The sequence below is a fragment of the Balaenoptera musculus genome, chromosome 2 (assembly GCF_009873245.2).
Source record: "Balaenoptera musculus isolate JJ_BM4_2016_0621 chromosome 2, mBalMus1.pri.v3, whole genome shotgun sequence".
Taxonomy (NCBI): domain Eukaryota; kingdom Metazoa; phylum Chordata; class Mammalia; order Artiodactyla; family Balaenopteridae; genus Balaenoptera; species Balaenoptera musculus.
In genome coordinates, this window is record NC_045786.1 from 108710353 (window position 1) to 108723847 (window position 13495).

The 13495-nt window shown below is 35.6% G+C and overlaps 2 protein-coding genes across 6 annotated transcripts in view; one reads left to right on the forward strand and one right to left on the reverse strand.

Annotated features, from left to right (window-relative positions):
* Window positions 1–13495, forward strand: part of AP4S1 (adaptor related protein complex 4 subunit sigma 1) — an 84657-nt gene that overhangs the window by 68217 nt on the left and 2945 nt on the right. The window contains exon 7 of the transcript XR_005018675.1: window positions 11780–11906. The gene's annotated coding sequence lies outside the window, so the exon portion shown is untranslated. The remainder of the gene's footprint in view (window positions 1–11779; window positions 11907–13495) is intronic.
* HECTD1 (HECT domain E3 ubiquitin protein ligase 1) overlaps window positions 1–13495 on the reverse strand; it is a 96650-nt gene that overhangs the window by 13167 nt on the left and 69988 nt on the right. For 4 of the 5 annotated variants that reach the window (XM_036842421.1, XM_036842425.1, XM_036842423.1 and 1 more), the window contains 3 exons: window positions 10901–11034; window positions 9911–10033; window positions 7474–7630 (listed from right to left, as the gene is read on the reverse strand). In XM_036842421.1, the coding sequence (XP_036698316.1) occupies window positions 7474–7630; window positions 9911–10033; window positions 10901–11034 (414 nt within the window). The remainder of the gene's footprint in view (window positions 1–7473; window positions 7631–9910; window positions 10034–10900; window positions 11035–13495) is intronic. The other variant, XM_036842422.1, reaches the window with a different exon arrangement.

Below are 13495 nucleotides of genomic sequence, written 5' to 3' on the forward strand. Positions count from 1 at the left end.
AAACCTATAGCTAGTGTCAATCTTATTAAAAAAAAAAAAAAAAAGATTCTCCTGGCCTCAATATTTTTGTTTTTTTAAAATGGGAAGAATACAATTAGGTTAAAGACAGTGTACTAGAGAAGAATTTATACATATGATACGAATCTCTAGTTTTTATTAGGATATACATGATAATTGTATATTTCAGAACATTTTATTTTTATGAATGAGAAAACTAAAATTATTAATAATACTACATACAGAGAAAACCACATACTCAGTTAAAGACCTATCAACCTTTTGCTTACATTGAATGAGTCTGTTACAAGGTAAACACACACACACACACACACACACACACAAATACAATTAGTTTCATATGTATTTAGTGATGCACTCTTTTTTTGAATCTCAGGAATCTTTTCCTCATATCATGATATAGTTTTATAAAGTATTGTTTTATACACTGCATGACATCCCATTGTACTTTACCAGAACCATATCTGTTATCAGACATAATGAAGGTCATTTCCAATTTTTAAAAAATACTTCTGTAGTCATCTGAGTGCAGAGCTAATACTTCTATAGTACCAATCTGTAGTAGTAAAAATATGAAATACATTGCTAAAGAACTCTATCGAAAATCTGTACCTATTTATACTCCCTAGAATAGGTTTTCCTTTTTGAAGGGACCTTGGAACATCTTGATTCATACTCATTCTCACCATCATCCTACATCATATACCTCACATTATACTATAAACTGCACTTATGTTCATATTTAACATAGGTATCTTTTTATCAAGTAAAAAGTACATTCCACAGTAACATTTAAGTCTTCTTGAAGGATAATATACTGATTACAATAGCTGACATTTATTGAGACACACATCAGGTACCATGCTAGACACTTTACATATCTCACCTCATTTAAACCTTTTAACTACCTTGTCAAACAAGGACTTTATTTTCCCCATATAAGAGATAAGGAGACAGTTACAGAAAGATAGAGAAGATGAAAAGGCAGAGGGCTATGCACCAGATGAAGGAACAAGAAAAAACCCCAGAAAAACAACTAAATGAAGTGGAGATAGGCAACCTTCCAGAAAAAGAATTCAGAATAATGATAGTGAAGATGATCCAGGACCTCGGAATAAGAATGGAGGCAAAGATTGAGAAGATGCAAGAAATGATTAACAAAGACCTAGAAGAATTAAAGAACAAACAAACAGAGATCACCAATACAATAACTGAAATGAAAACTACACTAGAAGGAATCAATAGCAGAATAACTGAGGCAGAAGAACGGATAAGTGACCTGGAAGACAGAATGGTGGAATTCACTGCTGCAGAACAGACTAAAGAAAAAAGAATGAAAAGAAATGAAGACAGCCTAAGAGACCTCTGGGACAACATTAAACGCAACAACATTCGCATTATAGGGGTCCCAGAAGGAGAAGAGAGAGAGAAAGGACCAGAGAAAATATTTGAAGAGATTATAGTCGAAAACTTCCCTAACATGGGAAAGGAAATAGCCACCCAAGTCCAGGAAGCGCAGAGAGTCCCATACAGAATAAACCCAAGGAGAAACACGCCGAGACACATAGTAATCAAAGTGGCAAAAATTAAAGACAAAGAAAAATTATTGAAAGCAGCAAGGGAAAAACGACAAATAACATACAAAGGAACTCCCATAAGGTTAACAGCTGATTTCTCAGCAGAAACTCTGCAAGCCAGAAGGGAGTGGCATGATATACTTAAAGTGATGAAAGGGAAGAACCTACAACCAAGATTACTCTACCCGGCAAGGATCTCATTTAGATTTGATGGAGAAATCAAAAGCTTTGCAGACAAGCAAAAGCTAAGAGAATTCAGCACCACCAAACCAGCTCTACAACAAATGCTAAAGGAACTTCTCTAAGTGGGAAACACAAGAGAAGAAAAGGACCTACAAAGACAAACCCAAAACAATTAAGAAAATGGTCATAGGAACATACATATCGATAATTACCTTAAACGTGAATGGATTAAATGCCCCAACCAAAAGACATAGACTGGCTGAATGGATACAAAAACAAGACCCATATATATGCTGTCTACAAGAGACCCACTTTAGACCTAGGGACACATACAGACTGAAAGTGAGGGGATGGAAAAAGATATTCCATGCAAATGGAAATCAAAAGAAAGCTGGAGTAGCTATACTCATATCAGATAAAATAGACTTTAAAATAAAGAATGTTACAAGAGACAAGGAAGGACACTACATAATGATCCAGGGATCAATCCAAGAAGAAGATATAACAATTATAAATATATATGCACCCAACATAGGAGCACCTCAATACATAAGGCAACTGCTAACAGCTATAAAAGAGGAAATCGACAGTAACACAATAATAGTGGGGGACTTTAACACCTCACTTACACCAATGGACAGATCATCCAAAATGAAAATAAATAAGGAAACAGAAGCTTTAAATGACACAATAGACCAGATAGATTTAATTGATATATATAGGACATTCCATCCAAAAACAGCAGATTACACGTTCTTCTCAAGTGCGCACGGAACATTCTCCAGGATAGATCACATCTTGGGTCACAAATCAAGCCTCAGTAAATTTAAGAAAATTGAAATCATATCAAGCATCTTTTCTGACCACAACGCTATGAGATTAGAAATGAATTACAGGGAAAAAAAACGTAAAAAGGACAAACACATGGAGGCTAAACAATACGTTACTAAATAACCAAGAGATCACTGAAGAAATCAAAGAGGAAATCAAAAAATACCTAGAGACAAATGACAATGAAAACACGACGACCCAAAACCTATGGGATGCAGCAAAAGCGGTTCTAAGAGGGAAGTTTATAGCTATACAAGCCTACCTAAAGAAACAAGAAAAATCTCAAGTAAACAATCTAACCTTACACCTAAAGAAACTAGAGAAAGAAGAACAAACAAAACCCAAAGTTAGCAGAAGGAAAGAAATCATAAAGATCAGAGCAGAAATAAATGAAATAGAAACAAAGAAAACAATAGCAAAGATCAATAAAACTAAAAGTTGGTTCTTTGAGAAGATAAACAAAATTGATAAGCCATTAGCCAGACTCATCAAGAAAAAGAGGGAGAGGACTCAAATCAATAAAATCAGAAATGAAAAAGGAGAAGTTACAACAGACACCACAGAAATACAAAGCATCCTAAGAGACTACTACAAGCAACTTTATGCCAATAAAATGGACAACCTGGAAGAAATGGACAAATTCTTAGAAAGGTATAACCTTCCCAGACTGAATCAGGAAGAAACAGAAAATATGAACAGACCAATCACAAGTAATGAAATTGAAACTGTGATTAAAAATCTTCCAACAAACAAAAGTCCAGGACCAGATGGCTTCACAGGTGAATTCTATCAAACATTTAGAGAAGAGCTAACACCCATCCTTCTCAAACTCTTCCAAAAAATTGCAGAGGAAGGAACACTCCCAAACTCATTCTATGAGGCCACCATCACCCTGATACCAAAACCAGACAAAGACACTACAAAAAAGAAAATTACAGACCAATATCACTGATGAATATAGATGCAAAAATCCTCAACAAAATACTAGCAAACAGAATCCAGCAACACATTAAAAGGATCATACACCACGATCAAGTGGGATTTATCCCAGGGATGCAAGGATTCTTCAATATACGCAAATCAATCAATGTGATACACCATATTAACAAATTGAAGAATAAAAACCATATGATCATCTCAATAGATGCAGAAAAAGCTTTTGACAAAATTCAACACCCATTTCTGATAAAAACTCTCCAGAAAGTGGGCATAGAGGGAACCTACCTCAACATAATAAAGGCCATATATCACAAACCCACAGCAAACATCATTCTCAATGGTGAAAAACTGAAAGCATTTCCTCTAAGATCAGGAACGAGACAAGGATGTCCACTCTCACCACTATTATTCAACATAGTTCTGGAAGTCCTAGCCACGGCAATCAGAGAAGAAAAAGAAATAAAAGGAATACAAATTGGAAAAGAAGAAGTAAAACTGTCACTGTTTGCGGATGACATGATACTATACATAGAGAATCCTAAAACTGCCACCAGAAAACTGCTAGAGCTGATTAATGAATATGGTAAAGTTGCAGGATACAAAATTAATGCACAGAAATCTCTTGCATTCCTATACACTAATGATGAAAAATCTGAAAGAGAAATTATGGAAACACTCCCATTTACCATTGCAACAAAAAGAATAAAATACCTAGGAATAAACCTACCTAGGGAGACGAAAGACCTGTATGCAGAAAACTATAAGACACTGATGAAAGAAATTAAAGATGATACCAACAGATGGAGAGATATACCATGTTCTTGGATTGGAAGAATCAACATTGTGAAAATGAGTATACTACCCAAAGCAATCTACAGATTCAATGCAATCCCTATCAAATTACCAATGGCATTTTTTACGGAGCTAGAACAAATCATCTTAAAATTTGTATGGAGACACAAAAGACCCCGAATAGCCAAAGCAGTCTTGAGGGAAAAAAATGGAGCTGGAGGAATCAGACTCCCAGACTTCAGACTATACTACAAAGCTACAGTAATCAAGACAGTATGGTACTGGCACAAAAACAGAAACATAGATCAATGGAACAAGATAGAAAGCCCAGAGATTAACCCACGCACCTATGGTCAACTAATCTATGACAAAGGAGGCAAAGATATACAATGGAGAAAAGACAGTCTCTTCAATAAGTGGTGCTGGGAAAACTGGACAGCTACATGTAAAAGAATGAAATTAGAATACTCCCTAACACCATACACAAAAATAAACTCAAAATGGATTAGAGACCTAAATATAAGACTGGACACTATAAAACTCTTAGAGGAAAACATAGGAAGAACACTCTTTGACATAAATCACAGCAAGATCTTTTTTGATCCACCTCCTAGAGTAATGGAAATAAAAACAAAATAAACAAATGGGACCTAATGAAACTTCAAAGCTTTTGCACAGCAAAGGAAACCATAAACAAGACGAAAAGACAACCCTCAGAATGGGAGAAAATATTTGCAAATGAATCAACGGACAAAGGATTAATCTCCAAAATATATAAACAGCTCATTCAGCTCAATATCAAAGAAACAAACACCCCAATCCAAAAATGGGCAGAAGACCTAAATAGACATTTCTCCAAAGAAGACATACAGATGGCCATGAAGCACATGAAAAGATGCTCAACATCACTAATTATTAGAGAAATGCAAATCAAAACTACAATGAGGTATCACCTCACTCCTGTTAGAATGGGCATCATCAGAAAATCTACAAACAACAAATGCTGGAGAGGGTGTGGAGAAAAGGGAACCCTCTTGCACTGTTGGTGGGAATGTAAATTGATACAGCCACTATGGAGAGCAGTATGGAGGTTCCTTAAAAAACTAAAAATAGAATTACCATATGACCCAGCAATCCCACTACTGGGCATATACCCAGAGAAAACCGTAATTCAAAAAGACACATGCACCCGAATGTTCATTGCAGCACTATTTACAATAGCCAGGTCATGGAAGCAACCTAAATGCCCATCAACAGACGAATGGATAAAGAAGTTGTGGTACATATATACAATGGAATATTACTCAGCCATAAAAAGGAACGAAATTGAGTCATTTGTTGAGACATGGATGGATCTAGAGACTGTCATACAGAGTGAAGTAAGTCAGAAAGAGAAAAACAAATATCGTATATTAATGCATGTATGCGGAACCTAGAAAAATGGTACAGATGAGCCAGTTTGCAGGGCAGAAGTTGAGACACAAATGTAGAGAATGGTCATATGGACACCAAGGGGGGAAAACTGCGGTGAGGTGGGGATGGTGGTGTGCTGGATTGGGCAATTGGGATTGACATGTATACACTGATGTGTATGAAACTGATGCCTAATAAGAACCTGCAGTATAAAAAAACAAACAAAACAACTAATAAAAAAAAAAAAAAAAAAAGAGATAAGGAAAGCCAGGCTTACACAGATTAGGGGATTTGCCCAGTGTATTAGTTTCCTATTGCTGCTATAACAAATTACCACAACTGAGTGGTTTAAAACAACACAAATGTATTATCTTGTAATTCTAGAGGCCAGAAATCTAAAATGGGTTGGGCAAGGCTTTGTTCCTTTTGGAGGCTCTAGGGAAGAATCCATTTCCTTGAGTTTTCTAGCATCCAGAGTCCTCCCATGTTCCTTGACTCATGGCCCCTCATCACTGTGATTGCTGCTTCCTGTTGTCAAATCTCCTCTGACTCTGACCCTCCTGTTTCTCTCTTATGAGGGCACTGGTGATTACACTGGGCTCACCCAGAAAAACAGGATAATTGCTCCATCTCAAGATTCTTAATCACATCTACGAAGTCTCTTTTCTCATGTTAAGGTGATATATTCACAGATTCTAGAGGTTAGGACCTACATATCTTTGGGAGGGGGCCATTAGTGTGCCTACCACACCCAAAATAGAGTTGTAAGAGATGGAGCTGGCACTCAGGCTGACTGACTCTGGAGGCCATAACTAAAACCACTATATAGCTTTTCAAAGTAAAAGCTGCATGGGAGTAATGCTTAGCAATTTTGATCCAGTAGAAAACAGAATACAAATTATCTATCTTTAAATGAGTCCTTGCTTTAAAATTTATACAAATGTAAAACACGGTGTGTTTTTAAAATACTATAATTTTATAGCCAAGACATGGAAGCAACCTAAATGTCTATGGACAGATGAATGGATAAAGATGTGGTGTGTATATATACACAACAGAATACTACTCAGCCATAAAAAAGAATGAAATAATGCCATTTGCACCAACATGGACAGACCTAGAGATTATCATACTAAGTGAAGTAAGTCTGACAGAGAAAGACAAATACTGTATGATATCAGTTATAATGTAGAATCTAAAATGTGATACAAATGAACTTATTTATGAAACAGAAACAGACTCACAAATACAGAAAACAAACTTATGGTTACCAAAGAGGAAAGGTGGTGGGGGAGGGATAAATTAGGAGTTTGGGATTAGCAGATACAAACTACTACATATAAAATATATAAACAACAAGGTCCTACTGTATAGCACAGGGAACTATATTCAATATCCTGTAATAAACCGTAACGGAAAGAATATGGAAAAGAATACATATATGTATAACTGGATCACTGTGCTGTAAACCAGAAACTAACACAACATTGTAAATCAACTATACTTCAATAAAAAATAAAATAAAATAAAATACTGTAATTTGCTCCTTTTAAAAAAATCTGTATTTTTTTTAAGGATGCATGGCTGATATATAGTTTCTCCTGAAACCTTTTACTTATAACCTGCATATACAAGTAGTACCTTACTTTTTTAAACTATACAGTACTACTTTATTTGGTACCTATTAAAATTAAACCACAAAAACTAAAATATAGTATACCTGGGGGTGGAATTTCTAGATCAGTTGTCTGCTGGACATTAGTACGACCCGGTCTAGGATCAAAAGCAGGAACCAAAGCTGAAAACTGCCGCTTTAGCACATAATCATCATCCCATGTTCTCCGGCGTCCCCCTTTAGTTTCATACTCTTCTTCTTCCTATTAAAATAAAATTCCACGTACAAACATTAAAAGGTAAAACTCTTCATTACTGCTAAAGTGATATGCTATCTATAAAATAAGGTATATGTCAAATACTTCTCTCTAAAGGTATTACATGTCCTTATTCAACCATATTTCTTAAGCACAATATGAGCCAAACGTGTAGATACATAAATTTCTTAATGATTTAAGTTTATAAAAAGTAAGCCGCTGTATGGTTAAAATTTCAAGAGTCACACATCTGGTAATAAAGCTAAATGAAAAGTCAAAAAAAGATAAGTAGCTTTAGTGATGGTTACACAAATTTACACGTGATAAAATGACAAAGAACCATACACACACATTGGACCAATGCCAGCTTCCTGGTTTTGATACTGTACTCTAATTATGTAAGATGTAACCACTGGAAGAAACTGAACAAAGGGCACACAGGACCCTTGGATCTTTGCAACTTCCTGTGAAGGTATAATTATTTTTAAATAGGCTGTTTTTTTAAAAAAAGTGTAAACTGTATTACATACTGAATTACATACAAAACAGATACGGTGCTTGGAAGTTGCTTTAAATTACTATGGGGCAAATAGTTCAAACAAGTTCGACAAAGTGTTGATCTGTCAAATGATGGGTACTTGGGGAGTCACTGCACTATTCTTTCTACTTCTAGCATGTTTGAAAAATTCCATAATAAAAGTTTTTTTAAAGGAACATTTTCTCCTCTCCTTCACTTTTTGTATCAACAAAAAAGAGATCAATGAATTGTAAATACTGTAAATGTCTGATGTAATAATTTTTAAATAATAATTATCTATATACTTAAATGTACACATATAGACCCCTCATATTTTGAACACTTAATTGAAATTAACCTTTATAACAAATCAAACTGACATTTGACAGCTCTGGAACTAGAATGTCTGGGTTTTTATCCTGGATCCAAAACTTCTATGTGTGATCTTTAGTAATCATGAGGCAGGAGATACATGGGCTTCAGGCTGGACACTTACAACTAGCCTCCTGTTTGCACTTCCTGAGACAGGAGATAGGTGGGCTTCAAGGTTAGATATTTAAAACCAGCCTCCTGTTTGTAATTCAAAACAGAAATAACAACAGAAACAGGGTAAATATCCAGGCTTTGTCTCCTGAGGACACTCTAAGATAACAGTCCCTGCCGGGACAGAGAGGGTCTAATCCCTGTTTGAGTAAAGATAAAGAGGTCACATATTTCCCATCCTTGGGGCGAGGGAGACACTGCACATGCGCAGAAAGGCTCCTTGGGGGTCAAAAAGGAGGAGGCACCACCCCATAATATGCGATGCCAAGGCCCCCCATAGGTCTCTGGGCTGGAATCCATCTTGGAAAAAAGTAGCGCAGGCATGTTGGAGAGGGCCCTAGGGCAGGTCAGGTGTGGAAACAGAAACCAGGTAATTGGCTAAGGATAAACAAAAACCCGGAAGAACTGCCCTATATAAATGACTTAACCGCCTCTTCACTACGCTCCTCATTAGGGGGGACGCCCACACCCTTTCTCTCCAGGTGTGCATCTCTGCCTTGCTTCTGTCTTAATTAAACAAACTGCTTCTCTGTGTTCTCTCCCACTTGTCGTGCTGTGTCTCTAATAATAAACTTTGTACCTGTTTTTACAGTTTCTGCCTCCTTAAGAAATGTATTTTTCAACGGGGCCAAGAGCAGGGGAAAATTTGCTTCTAGCTTCTAGTCCCTGCTGGTCTGGTGGCCAGGATTCCTGGTTTTCATCCAGGCTACCCAGGTTCAATTCCTGGGTAAGGAACTAAGACCTTGCTTCAAGCCACGGCTCACTGCTGCCTCTCCAAGGTCAATCACTTCACCTGAAAATTGGGACTAATAATCACCTCAAAGGGTTGTTGAAAGGACCGAATTAGTTACTATACATAAACAGTGCCTAGCACGTAATTAATGATAAATGTTAGTTAATAGACTAATACTTCTATTACTCTACTATGAAAACTTAGAAAATAGCTATTAACCATTTTAGTATATGTTTACTGCCACCCAAAGGCCAAGATGAGCAGGTTTCAAGTAAGAAACTCCTGCATGCGCTATGTATGGGAGAACAGTCATGGACTCCATCTGGAATATGGGACCCAAGCAGTTGGGCAAGTCTCTTTTTGTTAACTCCATTTAGTAGCTTCCTGCCCTCACCCTGCCCCTGCTGTATATTTTTCTAGGCATTTTAGTCGGTGCTTTACTGTGAAAAGGGAAAAAAATACACTGTAGAGAAGGTAAACATAAAGATATTACCTGCTCCCCAATAGGTCGGCTCCCCGCTCCAGCTGGGACCTGTGGTAGCTGAGAGGTGACAGCATGGTGTGTTACATCAGAGCGGGAGCCAGCTCGACGCTGCAGGGATGGACGTCTCAGAATCTGATACAGAAAATGTAAAGAGACATGTCTAATTATCTGACCCATATATATCCCTATTCAGCCTTGACCTGAACTATAAACCTATATTACCAAAACTGTCATTAGAAAACTTCATATTCATTAGCCATGTACAGAAAAGTTACAAAGTGAATGTTTTAAATTCATCATGCATCATATACTAACCTTCACAAGAAATGTGCTAATATTCTATATGTTTTCTAAGCAAGATATACTAAAAGCATTTTTTGGAGTTCTCCACCCCACTATAACTCAACTTATGAAAAAACATGTTTTAATCTAGAAACATTTTATAAAGGGAAATAAAAATTATACAAGAAGTTAAAAGGCATTTTCAGGCAACAGTTCAATTTGAAGACGATCATAGTTATCAAACACTAAGAGTTCTGGATCATACTGCCTAAGCTTGGGTCCTACTTTTCTACTTAACTCTAAATAATAAGGGCAAATTATGTTTTCTATGTCTCTGTCTCATAGGTCTGTGTAAGGACTGATGAGATAACATGCAGATACTGCTTACAAAACAGTAGGTACCAAAAATTTCTAAGTATAACTGTTGTGGAAGAACCATGAAAATTATATTCTTTAGGATTAGTGCAGTTCTTCACACTTTAAAACCTGTGAAAACATCAGCTGTGACATTGTAGTGTTTTTCAACTATAACCAATTTATTTTCTTTCAAAAAATGTCATAAATGCTCAGATTACAAGTGCTTTTCTTAATTAACCACACTTTTCATACTGGTGCCATATCACTTGCTTCAAAGTTTAACCAGGACTTTGCTTTTCCTCTCTTCATTTCAATTATTAACACCCTGTCTTAGTTGAGAGAATGGGGGACTCTCTCTACCATAACCTCCTCGTATTCTTGGTCCTCCTGATTGTCATCTTCATTTTCATCATCTTCCTCATCTGGCTCCGGCAAGTCCTCATCATCATCTAGCTCAGCTAGCAGAGTACTGGCACGGCAGCTATCAAGGAAATCTAGAAAACAAAACCAACGATCTTCCTCTTAACAGAATTAACAAAGCATAACAAAGTAACTTTGCATATTGATTTTATAATACAAAGGTAAAATTCCAAAGGGACAAGTATAAAGGCCACATCTAGTACCGCCACTCTTCTACTACCACACATAAAGGATGAGTAACAATGGTAAATAGTCACAAGCATGAAAACAACATGGGATAAAGGATGGTCATAAACTAAATCTGTATCTACAAAATCATTTTTAAAAAGGTCAACAATATGGGCTATGTTAAAAAATAAAAACAATCCTATCATTATTCTCTGCACAAGTCACAGGAAACATAAAACGGTGGAAAGAGAACACTGGAATCATTCGCTCTGTCAACAATTATCTGTTGAGTACCTACTATGTGCCAAGAATTCCATTAGCCACCAGGTATATGCGGTTGTAAACAAAATAGACATGGTCTGAGCCCCCATGGAGCTTACAGGGCAGAGAGGCATTTAAAAGTAAACAAATGAATACATAAATATAAACTGTGAAAGATCTTACGAGGGAAAAGAACAGAATTAAATCGATCAGAGAGAGACCTGAGTTTATCTATGTGACTGGGGAGATTACTTAATGATAATGACTACTTAAAGATAATGCCTATTTACTATGGAATAATGTTAGGTACCATCTTTCATATTATGCAAATTATCTAGCACATAAAAAAGTTCAATAAACTTGAATCCCTTTTGTCTCCCTCCTTCTTAGGATCTCTTCCCTTCACCCTTCAGTAAAGATAAGGTCAAATTTACATTGCCCCACATAATGAAGATGCTGAGAAGCTGTTCCCCACAGGAACTGAAAACAAAAGGAGGAATAATGGGTCTAAAACAAGGTAAGTTTTTACTGGATCTGGAATTAAAAAAACTTCTATGCATAAGAAGACAGTAGAGTAGTATATACTCTATATTCCAAAAGAACATCCAGAAAACAATTTATAATTATTTAGTAGAAACTTGCATTTGCAAATTTCTGAACCAAATATAATTTTTTAAGTCTAATAATTATATAGGACTAAAAATTCAATGCCTTTTACTGTGACTTGCCATTGCTTGTAAGACATATTCTGATTTCAGAATATTCACAGCTAAATTGGCAACATTTTTTCCTTAGTGACATAAGATAATCTTATAATTAATGGCATCTTAAATTTGATGAAATATATTACCCCTAACATACGTAAAGTGCCATCCTGCAATTTAGGTAGTGGTTCTCATGAACATGATGTGGTAGTATACAAAATAAATCAATTCCACTTTTTGGTTTATTTTTAAAGGAAAAAAATATATATATGTATATATAAATTCCACCTCCTATATGTTACAATTCACTGAAGTCAGAGGTTTGTTTAACTCATCTTCCCTTTTTTTATCAGAGTATAAGAATATTATATATACATATATTTTCAAAAAGCTCCTTATTTTATACATTTGACCATATTACAGAATCAAATCATGTCCCTCAAAGTTTGCATATATAGAAATTATTTTATAAGGCAGATGTTACTCTGATCCTTCATATAGCAGCACTCTCAAAGAGTCCTCCAGTTTTAGAAACGTAGAAAAGGAAATTTTAATCACTAAAGAATAATTTTTAAAAGGCAACCAGTAGCCCTAACTCTTCAATATTCTTTCCCACTAGCATACCCACAACTTTCTTAACACTTCACATGATTTAGAACTAAAGCTTAAAGTTAACATATTAACAGGGAGAAGCAGAAAGCCTCCATGAGAAAAACCAAAGTAGAAAAGTTTATTCAGTGAATATACAATACTTTGGTGTAACAATCATCATCATTTTGCTATATACATATTTAATAGCTAAAGTAGAAAGAGAGAAATGTAATGCTTTTCCTAAAACCATAGAACATCAGATGCAATTCTTGGCTTTAGAAACTCATTGAACAATATGAAAATATTTCACAATGTACTGAGTGAAAAGAGCTGTCTGCAAAGGATAGAATCCCTTTTTGTTTAAAAAAACAAAAACCGAAAGTATATATCAAATGATATGTATTAAATGACAACAGTGGTTGTCTCTGGAAGGTACGAACTAGATGATTTTATCTGCTTCTATATTTCCTTTCTATAAAAAGTTTTACTTTTCTAGTAAGATAAAATAAGGTGATCAGAAACATATTTTAATTGAATCAGATGGTTTTATCACTGACTACATACCATGGAAGCTATAATAATGTAACTATAAAACCCCCTAAGCAAAAATTAATTCATCTGAAAAAAATTCAAATGTTACCTAAATAAAGAATAATTGCCAAAAGACTTTGGTAATAGTTGTGATATTGTGATTTACAATAAAATAAATTTGGTCTTTGCCTCTGTTCTAGGCACTGAGTTCCTAAAACTCTTGGAATTTCCTAAGAGATAAGAGCAATAGAGGTGTCCTTTGTTATTCATAACCAGAGTT